Source organism: Pleurodeles waltl, chromosome 10 (genome assembly GCF_031143425.1).
Source record: "Pleurodeles waltl isolate 20211129_DDA chromosome 10, aPleWal1.hap1.20221129, whole genome shotgun sequence".
In the NCBI taxonomy this organism is placed as follows: Eukaryota; Metazoa; Chordata; class Amphibia; order Caudata; family Salamandridae; genus Pleurodeles; species Pleurodeles waltl.
This window is the reverse complement of record NC_090449.1, coordinates 6,083,818-6,104,873: the sequence shown is the minus strand read 5'-3', so window position 1 is coordinate 6,104,873 and position 21,056 is coordinate 6,083,818. Positions and strand designations below refer to the sequence as shown.

The window sequence follows — 21,056 nt, the reverse complement described above, 5'->3', positions numbered from 1 at the left end:
GTGACTTATAAGTTACTTAAGTGCAGTGGTAAATGGCTGTGAAATAACGTGGACGTTATTTCACTCAGGCTGCAGTGGCAGGCCTGTGTAAGAATTGTCAGAGCTCCCTATGGGTGGCAAAAGAAATGCTGCAGCCCATAAGGATCTCCTGAAACCCCAATACCCTGGGTACCTCAGTACCATATACTAGGGAATTATAAGGGTGTTCCAGTATGCCAATGTGAATTGGTGAAATTGGTCACTAGCCTGTTAGTGACAATTTAGAAAGCAGAGAGAGCATAACCACTGAGGTTCTGGTTAGCAGAGCCTCAGTGAGACAGTTAGTCATCACACAGGGAACACATACAGGGCAAACTTATGAGCACTGGGGCCCTGGCTGGCAGGGTCCCAGTGACACATACACTAAAACAACACATATACAGTGAAATATGGGGGTAACATGCCAGGCAAGATGGTACTTTCCTACACTCAGGGAGCTGGGGCGAGTGACAGAGGCACCATAGCGCCCCTGGGTCTCAGAACCAGTCTTCAAAGAGCTCCAACCCACCAGGGAAATGCCCAGTGGAATGGAAGGCCTGGCGGCACTGATTTAATCCTCTCTTGATTGGATTAAGGCAATGGTGACCCAGCCGTCAAGGTGAGAATCTAAAAAGAGGAGTGTTTTTCTCAAAGTCTTTAGTAAGCAGCAGATGGCGACACTTTTTACTTGAGGGCGCGGGCGGGATCTAAACAGATTCCGAGATTCCTTCCTGTGTCAGAAGGCACTGAGGTGACCAGCACAGGCTGTTCCTTAGATCCGAGTGTGCAGGTGCAAGCGGTGCCAACGGCTGGATTTGGAGTTTGGCGGACGGGTTATTCCGTCACAAATGTAGAACCCTCTACATCGTTTGGCACAGGGATCGCCTCTGCGCTGATGGCCTTTGCTGATTTTTGTTTACTAAGGCTCTGATTACCTGTGAGAAAGTAGCCTCTTTCTAGCCTTGTTACCCCCACATTTGGCCTGTATGTGAGTGTATGTCAGGGTGTTTTCACTGTCTCACTGGGATCCTGCTAGCCAGGGCCCAGTGCTCATAGTGAAAACCCTATGTTTTCAGTATGTTTGTTATGTGTCACTGGGACCCTGCTAGTCAGGACCCCAGTGCTCATAAATTTGTGGCCTATATGTATGTGTTCCCTGTGTAGTGCCTAACTGTCTCACTGAGGCTCTGCTAATCAGAACCTCAGTGGTTATGCTCTCTCATTTCTTACAAATTGTCACTAACAGGCTAGTGACCAATTTTACCAATTTACATTGGCTTACTGGAACACCCTTATAATTCCCTAGTATATGGTACTGAGGTACCCAGGGTATTGGGGTTCCAGGAGATCCCTATGGGCTGCAGCATTTCTTTTGCCACCCATAGGGAGCTCTGACAATTCTTACACAGGCCTGCCGCTGCAGCCTGAGTGAAATAACGTCCACGTTATTTCACAGCCATTTTACACTGCACTTAAGTAACTTATAAGTCACCTATATGTCTAACCTTTACCTGGTAAAGGTTAGGTGCAAAGTTACTTAGTGTGAGGGCACCCTGGCACTAGCCAAGGTGCCCCCACATTGTTCAGAGCCAATTCCCTGAACTTTGTGAGTGCGGGGACACCATTACACGCGTGCACTACATATAGGTCACTACCTATATGTAGCTTCACAATGGTAACTCCGAATATGGCCATGTAACATGTCTATGATCATGGAATTGCCCCCTCTATGACATCCTGGCATAGTTGGCACAATCCCATGATCCCAGTGGTCTGTAGCACAGACCCTGGTACTGCCAAACTGCCCTTCCTGGGGTTTCACTGCAGCTGCTGCTGCTGCTGCTGCCAACCCCTCAGACAGGCATCTGCCCTCCTGGGGTCCAGCCAGGCGTGGCCCAGGATGGCAGAACAAAGGACTTCCTCTGAGAGAGGGTGTTACACCCTCTCCCTTTGGAAAATGGTGTGAAGGCAGGGGAGGAGTAGCCTCCCCCAGCCTCTGGAAATGCTTTGTTGGGCACAGATGTGCCCAATTCTGCATAAGCCAGTCTACACCGGTTCAGGGGACCCCTTAGCCCTGCTCTGGCGCGAAACTGGACAAAGGAAAGGGGAGTGACCACTCCCCTGACCTGCACCTCCCCTGGGAGGTGTCCAGAGCTCCTCCAGTGTGCTCCAGACCTCTGCCATCTTGGAAACAGAGGTGCTGCTGGCACACTGGACTGCTCTGAGTGGCCAGTGCCACCAGGTGACGTCAGAGACTCCTTCTGATAGGCTCCTTCAGGTGTTGCTAGCCTATCCTCTCTCCTAGGTAGCCAAACCCTCTTTTCTGGCTATTTAGTGTCTCTGTCTCTGGGGAAACTTTAGATAACGAATGCAAGAGCTCATCCGAGTTCCTCTGCATCTCTCTCTTCACCTTCTGCCAAGGAATCGACTGCTGACCGCGCTGGAAGCCTGCAAACCTGCAACATAGTAGCAAAGACGACTACTGCAACTCTGTAACGCTGATCCTGCCGCCTTCTCGACTGTTTTCCTGCTTGTGCATGCTGTGGGGGTAGTCTGCCTCCTCTCTGCACCAGAAGCTCCGAAGAAATCTCCCGTGGGTCGACGGAATCTTCCCCCTGCAACCGCAGGCACCAAAAAGCTGCATTACCGGTCCCTTGGGTCTCCTCTCAGCACGACGAGCGAGGTCCCTCGAATCCAGCGACTCTGTCCAAGTGACCCCCACAGTCCAGTGACTCTTCAGTCCAAGTTTGGTGGAGGTAAGTCCTTGCCTCACCTCGCTGGGCTGCATTGCTGGGAACCGCGACTTTTGCAGCTACTCCGGCCCCTGTGCACTTCCGGTGGAAATCCTTTGTGCACAGCCAAGCCTGGGTCCACGGCACTCTAACCTGCATTGCACGACTTTCTAAGTTGGTCTCCGGCGACGTGGGACTCCTTTGTGTAACTTCGGGTGAGCACCGTTGCACGCATCCTCGTAGTGCCTGTTTCTGGCACTTCTCCGGGTGCTACCTGCTGCTGAGAGGGCTCCTTGTCTTGCTCGACGTCCCCTCTCTCTCCTGGTCCAATTTGCGACCTCTTGGTCCCTCCTGGGCCTCAGCAGCGTCCAAAAACGCTAACCGCACGATTTGCAGCTAGCAAGGCTTGTTGGCGTTCTTTCGGCGGGAAAACACTTCTGCACGACTCTCCACGGCGAGAGGGATCCGTCCACCAAAGGGGAAGTCTCTAGCCCTTTTCGTTCCTGCAGAAACCTCAGCTTCTTCTGTCCAGTAGAAGCTTCTTTGCACCCACAGCTGGCATTTCCTGGGCATATGCCCATCTCCGACTTGCTTGTGACTTTTGGACTTGGTCCCCTTGTTCCACAGGTACCCTAGATTGGAAATCCACAGTTGTTGCATTGTTGGTTTGTGTCTTCCTTGCATTATTCCTCTATCACAACTTCTTTGTCTTTGGGGGAACTTTAGTGCACTTTACACTCACTTTTCAGGGTCTTGGGGAGAGTTATTTTTCTAACTCTCACTATTTTCTAATAGTCCCAGCGACCCTCTACAAGGTCACATAGGTTTGGGGTCCATTCGTGGTTCACATTCCACTTTTGGAGTATATGGTTTGTGTTGCCCCTATCCCTATGTTCCCCCATTGCATCCTATTGTAACTATACATTGTTTGCACTGTTTTCTAAGACTATACTGCATATTTTTGGTATTGTGTACATATAACTTGTGTATATTTGCTATCCTCTCACTGAGGGTACACTCTAAGATACTTTGGCATATTGTCATAAAAATAAAGTACCTTTATTTTTAGTATAACTGTGTATTGTGTTTTCTTATGATATTGTGCATATGACACTAAGTGGTACTGTAGTAGCTTCACACGTCTCCTAGTTCAGCCTAAGCTGCTCTGCTAAGCTACCATTATCTATCAGCCTAAGCTGCTAGACACCCTATACACTAATAAGGGATAACTGGGCCTGGTGCAAGGTGCAAGTACCCCTTGGTACTCACTACAAGCCAGTCCAGCCTCCTACATTACCTGGTTAGGTGCTATCACAACTGACAGATAACGATACCATGGGGTACGTTATTTATTTGGTGCGATAGATAAAACGTATTATGAGTTTGTGGGGAATAACATGGATTTTGGTGTTTATTGCACAAAAAAACGGTGTGATGCAGTAAATAACGTATGCTTTCAGGTTTGACCTGACAAAATGAAACAAAGGTGGAGCTATTTAACACACCTGATAATTATCATATGCGTTACACAGTGCAAGCAAGGGTTTTTGCTGAGGTTGGAAATAACGACCCATGCGTAATCAGGCCCAAAGTGGGTATTGAACCCTCACTGAAGTCCATGCATGGCCCAACCCATCATGCCGGAATGCCTGAACTTACTGCTCTAAAAGTGGGCCGCTGCCAAGCTTTAAGTGGGGCGGGTCCGCCAAGTGCTCAGCACCAACAGTAATTAAAAATAAGGTATTAAAACAGGTCTGTCCATATCAACCTAAGCAGAGTCCAAACCTTTAGTGCTCCTGTGGTGACACAGTCGGGTAAAGTACATACTCATCCGTCTTCATTACGGACTTTAACTCCCAAGCCCGCCGTCACTTGTGGGAGGTGTAGGAGATGTGAACCAGACACTTCGTGGTGCGTTGCCAAGTTGTGTGAGTGCCTCCAAGTTACAAGACTGACCCGGCTTACAATGTGCAAAGTGATTTTCTTGACTGGAAAGATGTTGTAATTAGACACAGAGTAGGTGGTTGGTTTATTTCTTTATTGTGTCACCAATCTCAGGCACTTTCAAAGCGCTCTTTCTACCCTGCTGTGGGTAAACATGATACAACCGTGTCACCGCTGAGGTTGCAAAGAGTAAGGGATGTCGGCAAACAAAATGTTAAGAAATAGAAGGACGGTTGCCTTCACTTTTCATAAGCTGTATTATGGGACCAGGGCCTTTTGACCAGTTCCCCTGTCCAGGTGGCTTCTCCACGACACAGAAATACCCTCAAAACACAGTTGGTAAAATGTGGCCCCAGGTTGCCCTTTCAGCCACCCTGGCAGGGTTCGGCTCACTTCCTTCGCCGACTGAAAATACTCCCCACCCATAGGTTTATTCACTGAAAAAACAAAGGTTGAAGTGAGGTTATAGTTGGGTGAATTTCTCAGGCACAATGTTAATGTTTTGAAGTTAAAAAACACAGAAAATCACCAGGTATAGTTAGCAGCACTAACTATAACTTGCACCCCCGCCATGAGCTGGATATGACCTGGCATATGACATCACTCGTGACAGGTTCTATAATATAATGTATGACATCACTGGTGACATCACCGGAAATCTTACGGACTACAGTGGGCTCGCAACATCCTCCCCAACTCTCGTCTCTTTCTAGCGACTCTCCGCACGTGTCCGCCACTCCCAATAACACCCCGCATCTTCCCTTGGTTAACCAACTTCAATGTACCTATCCTTGTCGACAACACCCTAGTGAGTACATGAGACCTCAAGAGCACAAACGTAGCACAGCTAACCCCACAAGGAGAAGGAAGCACTAACCTGTCACCTGTTCACAGCTAAGCGTGTGTTCGGAGTAGCGTGCTACTCACTGAAGAGTGCTTCAACACTTCCTCAGGGGTAGTACGTGCTATATAAATATAACTTGTACTGGTGATGACATCATACATTATACCATGCTCCTGTTGTATAAGTGTGTATGATAGTGTATATTAGTGCTTTCTGTATCCTTTTCTGTCCTATAAGATGTAGATTCCAAGCATGCGTAATACCTATAGTTCTACATTCTAATATTGTACATTGAATAGTGTGATGCTGTCATGTATGAATTCATGTCTGATGTTGGGAAGGTTGCATTGCCAGATTGGGAGTTAGCATTAAGCGATTACGGCCAGGTTGGGAACAGTCCTTCGTGACCCCAGCAAGCCTAGGTAATGGCAGTGCAGGACCTTCGGTGGTGAGAGCGTAATGTACCGGTGCAGATCACGCACTGGTAGCAGGTGACGGCCAGGCCATGCTAGCCCCCCATGGTGCTGGCAGATCATCACATTGTCACTAGGCCCTCATACCATGCCATTTCTGCGCCATGTATATAGTGATGAACTCCTCACGTGTATTTTTTTGTATCTTCCAGCTTTGAGGTTCCCTGTGACCTCAACTGTACCATCGTCTGATGTGGCTATACCTTGTCTCTCGCACACTGCCAGCCACCGGCCTCACCTGCTCCAAACTGTTGTGGAAGATGGAGCGGCTCCCAGCAAGGGTCCTCCATGCCTGCAATCTCCTGGTGCCATGGATAGAGGCCGGGAAGGAAAGGACCGGCGCGTGGCGGGTGAGGGGACTTCCAAGATGGTCAGAGCGGCAACAGAGGGGGGAGGCTCCAGGAACGAGGCCACCCAATGTGAAGGTCGCAGCCTGGGTGGAGACAAGGAGCACAACAGAGGCCACAAGCTATACTCTCAACCCGGCATGCCGACCATGGCAAGACCCTGCCAGCAACTTCTGGAATCTTTTGAGGGATGGGCTGCCCCAGAAAATGTCATCAAGGCCACCAGCTTCATGGACCCTGTGCCCTGTGACCTAGTGCTGTGCCAGAAGAGCCTTCAGGACCTAGTCCAGGTGCCAAGGCAGACCTCGCATGAGTACACAGGACTCCCTTCCCTGGGGACAGTGGACCCCGTCCCTTCACCAACCAACAGTCCAGCTGCTGGCCCAGGTACAGCAGCCCGAATGTGCTCATCAAACTCCAATCCAGCCACTGGCCCAGGTACGGCAGAACCCTTGTCCTCGTCAAACTCCAGTCTGGCCACAGTAGCCCCCATGTCTTCAACAAACTCCAGTCCGGCCACACGTCCAGGTATAGCGGCCCCCATCTCCTCCTCAAACTCCAGTCTAGCCACAGGAGCCCTCATGTCCTCAACAAACTCCAGTCCATCCACTGGCCCAGGCACGGTAGCCCACATCTCCTCAACAAACTCCAGTCCAGCCACTGGTCTGGCAACGATGGCTCCTCTTCCCTTACCAACCCGCAATCCGACCACAGGCCCAGCAGACAGGCCGCATCGGGCATCCAGGCTGGCAGAACTGGAGCTGGAACGGAGGGAGCATGAAGGCTTCGGCTTCGTCATCATCAGTGAGATTCCCGCCTCTGGAAAAGAAGGTGAGAGCGCCACATACTGTGAGTACATGAAGAGTCATCTGTGAGCACAGAAGTTGAAGCGTGAGCATATGGAAAGTCAGACGTGAGTGTACAAGAGGGCATGTGTATCAGGAGGTCAGATATTGATATACAAGAGGTCGGTGTAGGAGGCTGGACTGGCTTGTAGTGAGTACCAAGGGGTACTTGCACCTTGCACCAGGCCCAGTTATCCCTTATTAGTGTATAGGGTGTCTAGCAGCTTAGGCTGATAGATAATGGTAGCTTAGCAGAGCAGCTTAGGCTGAACTAGGAGACGTGTGAAGCTACTACAGTACCACTTAGTGTCATATGCACAATATCATAAGAAAACACAATACACAGTTATACTAAAAATAAAGGTACTTTATTTTTATGACAATATGCCAAAGTATCTTAGAGTGTACCCTCAGTGAGAGGATAGGAAATATACACAAGATATATATACACAATAGCAAAAATATGCAGTATAGTCTTAGAAAACAGTGCAGACAATGTATAGTTACAATAGGATGCAATGGGGAAACATAGGGATAGGGGCAACACAAACCATATACTCTAGAAGTGGAATGCGAACCACGAATGGACCCCAAACCTATGTGACCTTGTAGAGGGTCGCTGGGACTATTAGAAAATAGTGAGAGTTAGCAAAATAACCCTCCCCAAGACCCTGAAAAGTGAGTGCAAAGTGCACTAAAGTTCCCCTAAGGACAAAATAGTCGTGTTAGAGGGAAAATGCAAGGAAAACACAAATCAGCAATGCAACAACGATGGATTCCTGACTGAGGGTACCTGTGGAACAAGGGGACCAAGTCCAAAAGTCACAAGCAGCTCGGAGATGGGCAGATGCCCAAGAAATGCCAGCGGTTGGTGCAAAGAAGCTCTTACTAGGCTGAAGAACTGTGAATACTGCAGGAACGACAAGGGCTAGAGACTTCCCCTTTGGAGGATGGATCCCCCACGCCTTGGAGAGTCGTGCAGAAGTGTTTTCCCGCCGGATGGACGCCAACAAGCCTTGCTACACGCAAATCGTGTGTTTGGCGTTTTTGGACGCTGCTGGGGCCCAGGAGGGACCAGGAGGTCGCAAATTGGACCTGCAGAGAGAGGGGACGTCGAGCAAGACAAAGAGCCCTCACTGAAGCAGGTAGCACCCGGAGAAGTGCCAGAAACAGGCACTACGAGGATGCGTGAAACGGTGCTCGCCGAAGTTGCACAAAGGAGTCCCACGTCGCCGGAGACCAACTTAGAAAGTCGTGCAATGCAGGTTAGAGTGCCGTGGACCCAGGCTTGGCTGTGCACGAAGGATTTCCGCCGGAAGTGCACAGGGGCCGGAGAAGCTTGCAAAGTCGCGGTTCCCAGCAATGCAGCCCAGCGAGGTGAGGCAAGGACTTACCTCCACCAAACTCGGGCTGAAGAGTCACTGGACTGTGGGGGTCACTTGGACGGTGTCGCTGGATTCGAGGGACCTCGCTCGTCGTGCTGAGAGGAGACCCAAGGGACCGGTAATGCAGCTTTTTGGTGCCTGCGGTTGCAGGGGGAAGATTCCGTCGACCCACGGGAGATTTCTTCGGAGCTTCTGGTGCAGAGAGGAGGCAGACTACCCCCACAGCATGCACAAGCAGGAAAACAGTCGAGAAGGCGGCAGGATCAGCGTTACAGAGTTGCAGTAGTCGTCTTTGCTACTATGTTGCAGGTTTGCAGGCTTCCAGCGCGGTCAGCGGTCGATTCCTTATCAGAAGGTGAAGAGGGAGATGCAGAGGAACTCGGCTGAGCTCATGCATTCGTTATCTAAAGTTTCCCCAGAGACAGAGACCCTAAATAGCCAGAAAAGAGGGTTTGGCTACCTAGGAGAGAGGAAAGGCTACTAACACCTGAAGGAGCCTATCACAAGGAGTCTCTGACGTCACCTGGTGGCACTGGCCACTCAGAGCAGTCCAGTGTGCCAGCAGCACCTCTGTTTCCAAGATGGCAGAGGTCTGGAGCACACTGGAGGAGCTCTGGACACCTCCCAGGGGAGGTGCAGGTCAGGGGAGTGGTCACTCCCCTTTCCTTTGTCCAGTTTCGCGCCAGAGCAGGGGCTAAGGGGTCCCTGAACCGGTGTAGACTGGCTTATGCAGAATTGGGCACATCTGTGCCCAACAAAGCATTTCCAGAGGCTGGGGGAGGCTACTCCTCCCCTGCCTTCACACCATTTTCCAAAGAGAGAGGGTGTCACACCCTCTCTCAGAGGAAGTTCTTTGTTCTGCCATCCTGGGCCAGGCCTGGCTGGACCCCAGGAGGGCAGCTGCCTGTCTGAGGGGTTGGCAGCAGCAGCAGCTGCAGAGAAACCCCAGGAAGGGCAGTATGGCAGTACCAGGGTCTGTGCTACAGACCACTGGGATCATGGAATTGTACCAACAATGCCAGGATGGCATAGAGGGGGCAATTCCATGATCATAGACATGTTACATGGCCATATTCGGAGTTACCATGGTGAAGCTACATATAGGTAGTGACCTATATGTAGTGCACGCGTGTAATGGTGTCCCCGCACTCACAAAGTTCAGTGAATTGGCTCTGAACAATGTGGGGGCACCTTGGCTAGTGCCAGGGTGCCCTCACACTAAGTAACTTTGCACCTAACCTTTACCAGGTAAAGGTTAGACATATAGGTGACTTATAAGTTACTTAAGTGCAGTGTAAAATGGCTGTGAAATAACGTGGACGTTATTTCACTCAGGCTGCAGTGGCAGGCCTGTGTAAGATTTGTCAGAGCTCCCTATGGGTGGCAAAAGAAATGCTGCAGCCCATAGGGATCTCCTGGAACCCCAATACCCTGGGTACCTCAGTACCATATACTAGGGAATTATAAGGGTGTTCCAGTAAGCCAATGTAAATTGGTAAAAATGGTCACTAGCCTGTCAGTGACAATTTGGAAAGAAATGAGAGAGCATAACCACTGAGGTTCTGGTTAGCAGAGCCTCAGTGAGACAGTTAGTCACTACACAGGTAACACATTCAGGCACACTTATGAGCACTGGGGCCCTGGGTTACCAGGGTCCCAGTGACACATACAACTAAAACAACATATATACAGTGAAAAATGGGGGTAACATGCCAGGCAAGATGGTACTTTCCTACACAACCCCCCCCCAAACGAAGGACAATAAGACTAGCCATTACCTGATGAGTCTTCATTGTCTAAGTGGAAATATCTGGAGAGTCCATCTGCATTGGAGTGGCTACTCCCAGGTCTATGTTCCACTGTATAGTCCATTCCCTGTAGGGATATGGACCACCTCAACAATTTAGGATTTTCACCTTTCATTTGTTTTAGCCAAAGTAGAGGTTTGTGGTCTGTCTGAACAATGAAGTGAGTGCCAAACAGGTATGGCCTCAACTTCTTCAGAGCCCAGACCACAGCAAAGGCCTCCCTCTCAATGGCAGACCAACGCTTTTCTCTAGGGGTCAACCTTCTACTAATAAAAGCAACAGGTTGATCCTGGCCCTCAGAATTAAGTTGTGATAGGACTGCCCCTACTCCTAATTCAGATGCATCAGTTTGGACATAGAATTTTTTAGAGTAACAAGGGCTTTTCAGGACAGATGCAGAGCACATGGCCTGCTTCAGCTCCTCAAAAGCTTTCTGACAGTTTGCTGTCCATAATACCTTTTTAGGCATTTTCTTGGATGTGAGGTCATTAAGAGGGGCTGCAATGGAGCCATAGTTCTTAATGAACCTCCTGTAATACCCAGTGAGGCCTAGGAAGGCTCTCACCTGAGTCTGAGTGGTAGGGGGAACCCAATCAATAATAGTTTGGATTTTCCCCTGAAGTGGTGCAATCTGTTCCCCACCAACAAGGTGTCCCAGATAAACCACCTTACCCTGCCCTATCTGGCACTTTGAAGCCTTGATAGTGAGGCCTGCCTTTTGCAGGGCCTCCAAAACTTTCCAAAGGTGGACCAGGTGATCATCCCAGCTGGAGCTAAAGACAGCTATATCATCCAAATATGCTGCACTGAAAGCTTCCAGCCCTTGCAGGACTGTGTTCACCAACCTCTGAAAAGTGGCAGGTGCATTTTTCAAACCAAAAGGCATTACAGTAAACTGGTAATGTCCTCCAATGGTAGAAAATGCAGTCTTAGGTTTAGCATCTTCTGACATTTTGATCTGCCAATACCCTGCAGTCAAATCAAAAGTGCTTAGATACTTGGCAGATGCCAGTGTATCTATGAGCTCATCTGCCCTGGGTATAGGGTGAGCATCAGTTTTGGTTACCAAGTTGAGACCTCTATAGTCTACACAAAACCGCATTTCTTTCTTTCCATCTTTAGAATTGGGTTTTGGTACCAGTACCACAGGAGAAGCCCATGGACTGTCAGAGTGCTCAACCACTCCTAGTTCCAACATCTTCTGAACTTCTTGCTTTATGCAGTCCCTGACATGGTCAGGCTGCCTATAGATCTTACTTTTGACAGGTAAACTGTCTCCAGTATCTATAGTGTGCTCACACCAAGAAGTGGTGCCTGGCACAATGGAGAAGAGTTCTGAAAATTGTCCTAGGAGATTTATGCAATTATCTTTCTGCTCAGCAGTAAGACAATCAGCCAAAACTACACCTTCCACAAGAGCATCTTGTTCTGTGGAAGAGAAGAGATCAGGTAGAGGATCACTGTCTTCTTCCTGTCCCTCATCTGTTGCCATGAGCAGGGTGAGATCAGCCCTGTCATAGTAGGGTTTCAGGCGGTTGACATGGAGCACCCTAAGGGGACTCCTGGCAGTGCCTAAGTCAACCAAGTAGGTGACTTCACCCTTCTTTTCAACAATTGTGTGGGGTCCACTCCATTTATCTTGGAGTGCTCTTGGGGCCACAGGCTCCAAGACCCACACTTTCTGCCCTGGTTGGTACTGAACCAAAACAGCCTTCTGATCATGCCATTGCTTCTGGAGCTCTTGGCTGGCCTGAAGGTTTTTACTGGCCTTTTTCATGTACTCAGCCATCCTTGATCTGAGGCCAAGTACATAATCCACAATATCCTGCTTAGGAGCTTTTAAAGGTTGTTCCCAACCCTCCTTTACAAGTGTGAGTGGACCCCTAACAGGGTGTCCAAAAAGAAGTTCAAAGGGGCTGAAGCCCACTCCTTTCTGGGGTACCTCCCTGTAGGCAAAAAGGAGGCATGGTAGAAGGATATCCTATCTCCTGCGGAGTTTTTCAGGGAGTCCCATAATCATGCCTTTGAGAGTTTTATTAAATCTCTCCACCAGTCCATTTGTTTGTGGATGATAGGGTGTTGTGAACTTGTAAGTTACACCACACTCCTTCCACATGGCCTTTAAGTATGCAGACATGAAATTACTTCCCCTGTCTGATACTACTTCCTTTGGGAAGCCCACCCTGGAAAATATTCCCAGGAGGGCCTTTGCCACTGCAGGAGCTGTAGTGGTCCTTAAAGGAATAGCTTCAGGATATCTTGTGGCATGGTCCACTACCACTAAGATAAACCTATTGCCTGAAGCAGTAGGAGGGTCAAGGGGGCCAACTATGTCAACCCCTACCCTTTCAAAGGGAACCCCAACCACAGGCAGTGGGATAAGGGGTGCCTTTGGAGTGCCACCTGTCTTGCCACTGGCTTGACAGGTTTCACAGGACTTACAAAATTCTTTTGTGTCCTCAGACATCCTAGGCCAATGAAACAGTGGTACCAATCTGTCCCAAGTTTTCATTTGACCCAGGTGCCCAGCTAAGGGAATGTCATGTGCCAGTGTTAGGAGGAACTTTCTGTACTCCTGAGGAATCACTAATCTCCTGGCAGCTCCAGGTTTAGGATCCCTATGCTCAGTGTACAAGAGGTTGTCCTCCCAGTAAACTCTGTGTGAGTCACTGACATCCCCATTAGCCTGTTTGACAGCTTGCTGTCTGAGACCCTCTAATGTGGGACAGGTTTGCTGTGCCACACTCAGCTCCTCTCTGGCAGGCCCCCCTTCACCCAAAAGCTCAGCAGTGTCTGCTTCCAGCTCCTCTGGTGTAGGTTCTGCACAGGGAGGGAATTCTTCTTCCTCAGAAGTAGAATCCACTGTAGAGGGAGGGATAGTAGGAAGTGGTTTGCTTCTACTAGCCCTAGCTTTAGGGAGCACTTGGTCCATTGTTCCAGGATCCAAGCTTCCCTGTCCTTTTTGCTTTTTGGCCTGAGCCCTTGTCAAAGCAAAAATATGCCCTGGGATGCCCAGCATTGCTGCATGGGCCTCCAACTCCACATCTGACCAAGCTGATGTCTCCAAATCGTTCCCTAATAGACAGTCTACAGGTAAATCTGAAGCTACCACAACTTTCTTTGGACCAGATACCCCCCCCCAGTTGAGATTTACAACAGCCATGGGGTGGCTTTGTGTTATGTTGTGAGCATCGGTTACTTGGTACTGGTGTCCAAGTATGTGTTGTTCAGGGTGCACCAGTTTCTCAATCACCATTGTGACACTGGCACCTGTGTCCCTGTAGGCCTGGACCTCAACACCATTTATTAGGGTTAGTTGCTTGTACTTCTCCAAGTTATGGGGGCAAGCAACCAAAGTGGCTAAGTCAATAGCCCCTTCAGAGACTAAAGTAGCCTCTGTGGTCTCCCTAATCAGACCAACCCCAACTAAATTACCAAAAGTGAGCCCAGCTACTCCCTTGGATTGGCTATTAGTAGGTTTGCTCCCACCACCACTGCTATTAGTAGGGACACTAGGTGTAGCAGTAGGGGTTGTAGTGGTAGGAGCTGTGGTGCCTTTCTTTGGACAACTGGGATCTGTTGTCCAATGGCCTTTTATCTTACATAAATAGCACCATGGTTTCTTTTCCTTGTTCTGATTAAAGGAGGATTTGGGCCCACCACCCCCACCAGAGTGTTTTTGTGGGCCTGATGAAGACTCATTTTTAGATTTGTCCCCACCCTTGTCAGAAGACTTACCATCCTTCTTTTTGTTGCCATCTTTGTCACCCCCTGTATGAACTTTTCTGTTCACTCTTGTTCTGACCCATTTGTCTGCCTTCTTTCCCAATTCTTGGGGAGAGGTCAGATCAGAGTCCACCAAGTATTGGTGCAACAAATCAGACACACAATTATTAAGAATATGCTCTCTCAGGATCAGGTTATACAGGCTGTCATAATCAGTAACTTTACTGCCATGTAACCACCCCTCCAAGGCCTTCACTGCCTGGTCAATGAAATCAACCCAGTCCTGTGAAGACTCCTTTTTGGTATCTCTGAACTTTATCCTGTACTGTTCAGTGGTTAAGCCATAACCATCCAGGAGTGCATTCTTAAGAACTTGGAAATTGTTAGCATCATTTTCTTTTACAGTAAGGAGCCTATCCCTACCTTTTCCAGTAAATGATAGCCATAGGATAGCAGCCCACTGCTTTTGAGGGACATCCTGTACAGCACAGGCCCTCTCAAGTGCAGCAAACCACTTGTTAATGTCATCCCCCTCCTTGTAAGGGGGAACTATCTTATGCAGATTCCTGGAATCATGCTCTTTTGCAGGATGACTATGGGGAATACTGCTGCTGCCACTATGGGTATCTAAACCCATCTTCTGTCTTTCCCTCTCTATTTCTAAAGACTGTCTATCCAAATCCAGCTGTTGCTTCTTGAGCTTCAGTCTGGTTTGCTCCACTCTCAATCTATTGAGCTCCCTTTCTAACAATCTGTCATCAGGGTGGGTGGGAGGGACATTTCTAGATACAGAGGTATGCTGGGAATGAACAGAAGGAGACCTGTCCCTTACAGAGGGCACCCTAACAGCTTGGCTACCAGTATAATGTGAGAGCACACCATCAGTATGGTGTGATTCAACCTCTGTACCAACTATGCTAGACTGTCTAGTAATGGGCAGGCTGAGAAGTTTCTTTCCTGAACCTTTTCCTGGGGGAGTCCCTGGATCAGATTGAGAACCATTAGCTACTTTTTCTACAGATTGGGCACTTATGGCCTTATCCTGTACTCTAAGCATATTAATTAACAGTTCTAAAGAAGGATTCTTCCCTACACTCAAACCTCTCTCTATGCAGAGACTCCTTGCTCCTTTCCAGCTAAGGTGATCATATGCAAGTTTGGACAGTTCAACTTTTTGGCCTGTGCCAGACATTTTTTAGAGAGAGTTAAAGTGATAGACAAAGAGAAAAAAGTTTTCAGAACTTTTTGGAAAGACAGAAAAAAACTTTTTAAACTTTTAAGAACTTTTTGAAAGTTTAGAAGTACTTTTCAGCACTTAGAAAAGAGTGAAAAGAGGAAATGCAAAACTTTTTGGCTATGTGTATATACACTGACCTTGTTTTGTATATTTTTCTCTTATGAAAAGTACAATGACAAGAGTGGTAAGTAGTCTCAAAGCACTTATCCCACCGCTGCCACCAATGTAGGAGGCTGGACTGGCTTGTAGTGAGTACCAAGGGGTACTTGCACCTTGCACCAGGCCCAGTTATCCCTTATTAGTGTATAGGGTGTCTAGCAGCTTAGGCTGATAGATAATGGTAGCTTAGCAGAGCAGCTTAGGCTGAACTAGGAGACGTGTGAAGCTACTACAGTACCACTTAGTGTCATATGCACAATATCATAAGAAAACACAATACACAGTTATACTAAAAATAAAGGTACTTTATTTTTATGACAATATGCCAAAGTATCTTAGAGTGTACCCTCAGTGAGAGGATAGGAAATATACACAAGATATATATACACAATAGCAAAAATATGCAGTATAGTCTTAGAAAACAGTGCAGACAATGTATAGTTACAATAGGATGCAATGGGGAAACATAGGGATAGGGGCAACACAAACCATATACTCTAGAAGTGGAATGCGAACCACGAATGGACCCCAAACCTATGTGACCTTGTAGAGGGTCGCTGGGTCTATTAGAAAATAGTGAGAGTTAGCAAAATAACCCTCCCCAAGACCCTGAAAAGTGAGTGCAAAGTGCACTAAAGTTCCCCTAAGGACAAAATAGTCGTGTTAGAGGGAAAATGCAAGGAAAACACAAATCAGCAATGCAACAACGATGGATTCCTGACTGAGGGTACCTGTGGAACAAGGGGACCAAGTCCAAAAGTCACAAGCAGCTCGGAGATGGGCAGATGCCCAAGAAATGCCAGCGGTTGGTGCAAAGAAGCTCTTACTAGGCTGAAGAACTGTGAATACTGCAGGAACGACAAGGGCTAGAGACTTCCCCTTTGGAGGATGGATCCCCCACGCCTTGGAGAGTCGTGCAGAAGTGTTTTCCCGCCGGATGGACGCCAACAAGCCTTGCTACACGCAAATCGTGCGTTTGGCGTTTTTGGACGCTGCTGGGGCCCAGGAGGGACCAGGAGGTCGCAAATTGGACCTGCAGAGAGAGGGGACGTCGAGCAAGACAAAGAGCCCTCACTGAAGCAGGTAGCACCCGGAGAAGTGTCAGAAACAGGCACTACGAGGATGCGTGAAACGGTGCTCGCCGAAGTTGCACAAAGGAGTCCCACGTCGCCGGAGACCAACTTAGAAAGTCGTGCAATGCAGGTTAGAGTGCCGTGGACCCAGGCTTGGCTGTGCACGAAGGATTTCCGCCGGAAGTGCACAGGGGCCGGAGAAGCTTGCAAAGTCGCGGTTCCCAGCAATGCAGCCCAGCGAGGTGAGGCAAGGACTTACCTCCACCAAACTCGGGCTGAAGAGTCACTGGACTGTGGGGGTCACTTGGACGGTGTCGCTGGATTCGAGGGACCTCGCTCGTCGTGCTGAGAGGAGACCCAAGGGACCGGTAATGCAGCTTTTTGGTGCCTGCGGTTGCAGGGGGAAGATTCCGTCGACCCACTGGAGATTTCTTCGGAGCTTCTGGTGCAGAGAGGAGGCAGACTACCCCCACAGCATGCACAAGCAGGAAAACAGTCGAGAAGGCGGCAGGATCAGCGTTACAGAGTTGCAGTAGTCGTCTTTGCTACTATGTTGCAGGTTTGCAGGCTTCCAGCGCGGTCAGCGGTCGATTCCTTATCAGAAGGTGAAGAGGGAGATGCAGAGGAACTCGGCTGAGCTCATGCATTCGTTATCTAAAGTTTCCCCAGAGACAGAGACCCTAAATAGCCAGAAAAGAGGGTTTGGCTACCTAGGAGAGAGGAAAGGCTACTAACACCTGAAGGAGCCTATCACAAGGAGTCTCTGACGTCACCTGGTGGCACTGGCCACTCAGAGCAGTCCAGTGTGCCAGCAGCACCTCTGTTTCCAAGATGGCAGAGGTCTGGAGCACACTGGAGGAGCTCTGGACACCTCCCAGGGGAGGTGCAGGTCAGGGGAGTGGTCACTCCCCTTTCCTTTGTCCAGTTTCGCGCCAGAGCAGGGGCTAAGGGGTCCCTGAACCGGTGTAGACTGGCTTATGCAGAATTGGGCACATCTGTGCCCAACAAAGCATTTCCAGAGGCTGGGGGAGGCTACTCCTCCCCTGCCTTCACACCATTTTCCAAAGGGAGAGGGTGTCACACCCTCTCTCAGAGGAAGTTCTTTGTTCTGCCATCCTGGGCCAGGCCTGGCTGGACCCCAGGAGGGCAGCTGCCTGTCTGAGGGGTTGGCAGCAGCAGCAGCTGCAGAGAAACCCCAGGAAGGGCAGTATGGCAGTACCAGGGTCTGTGCTACAGACCACTGGGATCATGGAATTGTACCAACAATGCCAGGATGGCATAGAGGGGGCAATTCCATGATCATAGACATGTTACATGGCCATATTCGGAGTTACCATGGTGAAGCTACATATAGGTAGTGACCTATATGTAGTGCACGCGTGTAATGGTGTCCCCGCACTCACAAAGTTCAGTGAATTGGCTCTGAACAATGTGGGGGCACCTTGGCTAGTGCCAGGGTGCCCTCACACTAAGTAACTTTGCACCTAACCTTTACCAGGTAAAGGTTAGACATATAGGTGACTTATAAGTTACTTAAGTGCAGTGTAAAATGGCTGTGAAATAACGTGGACGTTATTTCACTCAGGCTGCAGTGGCAGGCCTGTGTAAGATTTGTCAGAGCTCCCTATGGGTGGCAAAAGAAATGCTGCAGCCCATAGGGATCTCCTGGAACCCCAATACCCTGGGTACCTCAGTACCATATACTAGGGAATTATAAGGGTGTTCCAGTAAGCCAATGTAAATTGGTAAAAATGGTCACTAGCCTGTCAGTGACAATTTGGAAAGAAATGAGAGAGCATAACCACTGAGGTTCTGATTAGCAGAGCCTCAGTGAGACAGTTAGTCACTACACAGGTAACACATTCAGGCACACTTATGAGCACTGGGGCCCTGGGTTACCAGGGTCCCAGTGACACATACAACTAAAACAACATATATACAGTGAAAAATGGGGGTAACATGCCAGGCAAGATGGTACTTTCCTACAGTCGGTTGTAAGTACACAAAGTGTAAGGTGCCAGTACTTAGGGCTTGAAAAGTCAGGTGTGAGTACTTGAAGTTATAAGCGCTTCAAGGCTCAGGTGTAAGTACTTGCAGTTATGAGTGCTTGAAAAGTCAGGTGTGAGCACTTGGAGTTATGAGGGCTTGAAAAGTCAGGTGTGAGTAACTGGAGTTATAAAGGCTTAAAAAGTCAGGTGTGAGTACTTGAAGTTATAAGTGCTTGAAAAGTCAGGTGTGAATACATGAAGTTAGCTGCAAATACCTTAGAGCTTAGGCGCAAATGCACATAAGTTTGTTCACGTGCTCAGTTGAAGTGTTGAGAACATAAGTTGTCTTATCTGAGCACTCAGATGTATATGATAACTCAGGTATGACTACATGTAGGGCTGAAAGTCCCCGCCACTGTGAAAATAACGTTGATGTAATTTAATGTATTTTAAATGATTTAATGTGTCATTTAAAATTAGTTAATAGTACTGTAGCATTGTTTTTATTTAGTTCTATATTTAATATATACAATTAATTCACATTATTATTTAGCATAAAATATTTCACAAACTTTTCCCAAGTTTCATTAGCTTGTTTACTTTCTGTTGTACCTGACCATGTGGAGATCTCTAACTTGACTGCGGGAAAAGTAAAAAGGTTTATTAAACTTGGAAAAAGTTTAAAAATATGTTTTTGTTAAATATTAATGTAAATTCATTTTATATAATTTAATATATTTAACTGGCTGAATCAAGGGTTTTGGCTCAACCACATTGCCAGAAACATATGTACATGTTGGATGCAGAAGCCATAAAAGTTAGAAGAAGGTTTAAGCCCAAATACAGCAAGGACCAGTGAAGTGGTTGAGAATTTTATGCTAATGCAGGAAGGGGTGGGCATGCTACTCAGGTGCAGCACAGCTGAGGCACGACAACTGATCGACTTTGTGCGAATTGTGCATACCTGCAAAATGGAAGTGATCTTCAACAAATATCTTTCAAGTAGAATGTGGTATCTATGTCAGGATAAAGTTGAGCAGTACAAAGATGAGACAGTTTAACTTGTGCTCCTTTCATGTTCGCTCCAAAGTGAAGGTGACCATAGACTAGAAGATCTGGACATCATTGAGATGGTCGAAATTCCCACCGCTTGGGTCTCACTGATTCTCATAATGAAAAATTCACAACGCATGGGGAAAGCATGCATATGCGTAGATATGGGGCTCCTAACAGATATTAGTGCTATAGCTGCCTGTCACAACAAACACTGATAACATCATGAGAGGTAATATTTGAACACAGTTTGTCTCCAAATTGGACTTGAACACTTTTTCATGAGCTCCAGCTCTAAAGAGACCCGAGAACGTTATCAACATCCTCCCTTGCATTGGACTGATGAGGTACAGCTGAATTGTTGAGTGCATTGAGGAGATCAGATCTAGTCTCCTAGCCGTCCAGAGTCCTTGGTGGTCCATTGTGGTCCCACACTGATACCAACAATAATGTTGTTGCCCCTACAAAACTGAAAATGTCTGTAAAAAGACATATTTGTAGCGGGTTGTGCATAGGCAAACATTTTGTTAAAGATTTGTTTTCACTATCAGTTTTTCTTCACATTTCCTGTCTGTTCCTCAACAAACTCTTCTAGAGTTCTGGCAACAAATAAATGCTATTACATGTTTATAGATGTTTTTAAGATAACGCGTTACTACACATTGTTTGAAAATGGCACAACATGTTAACATTTGCCATCATTTCTGGCTGCATCTAAAACAAAGACCAGGCTGGGGCCACGTTTGCTGGATCTGAAGAGAGGGGCTCTCTCATAGGACACTGAAAGCTCCAGACAGACAGAAATTATAGCCTGGTCTTTCTTCCCTTAGAAAGCCTACTTGTCATGTTCAAGAGTGAGACTGCCCTCTAGTGACTGGGCAGAGCATTGCATCTCCTGCTGAACCAGCTTTTACAAAATGAATCTTCTGGTTTGGGAGTGAGGTCTCATGGGCCCTTGCACACTTGTGGATTTCCTTCTGTGCATGGTGGGGGGGGGGGGGGACAGCACCCCTTAGACGGCTCTTAATCTCCGCTAGCAGGGGGTTTAACTGGAGCTCCATGCTGAAATCACTTTCTGTACTCTACCTCCAGAAACTTCTTTTTTTGGCACCGAGAGGTGCAGTCTGTATTTCCTCGCAGTACATAATGTTACGCAGCATGTTGTGTATCATGTACAAGTAAATATCCACCAGGGACGGGGAGCGAGTGTTCCAACCACGCCCTACGCCCTTGAAAGTTTGGGAACACCCAGATGAGTCAGTTTGTGATTATCCATAAATGTCTCCAGGAGTCCTTTCCTCCCTGGAAAGAACCAGCTATGTACCCCTGCCAAAGGCTGGAATAAATCTGTTCCCAGGGCAGGGATGGGAAGTGTCGCCCCCAAATTTGGTTCGAGTGGGAGGGAACGAGTTTTCTCACAAGAC

At 48.1% G+C, this 21,056-nt stretch overlaps 1 protein-coding gene across 4 annotated transcripts in view; it reads left to right on the top strand.

Moving 5' to 3' along the window:
- The window catches only part of LOC138260874 (membrane-associated guanylate kinase, WW and PDZ domain-containing protein 1-like), a 420,255-nt gene that overhangs the window by 172,293 nt on the left and 226,906 nt on the right, over positions 1 to 21,056 (top strand). For all 4 annotated transcript variants that reach the window (XM_069209316.1, XM_069209315.1, XM_069209317.1 and 1 more), the window contains one exon: positions 6,164 to 7,189. In XM_069209316.1, the coding sequence (XP_069065417.1) occupies positions 6,164 to 7,189 (1,026 nt within the window). The remainder of the gene's footprint in view (positions 1 to 6,163; positions 7,190 to 21,056) is intronic.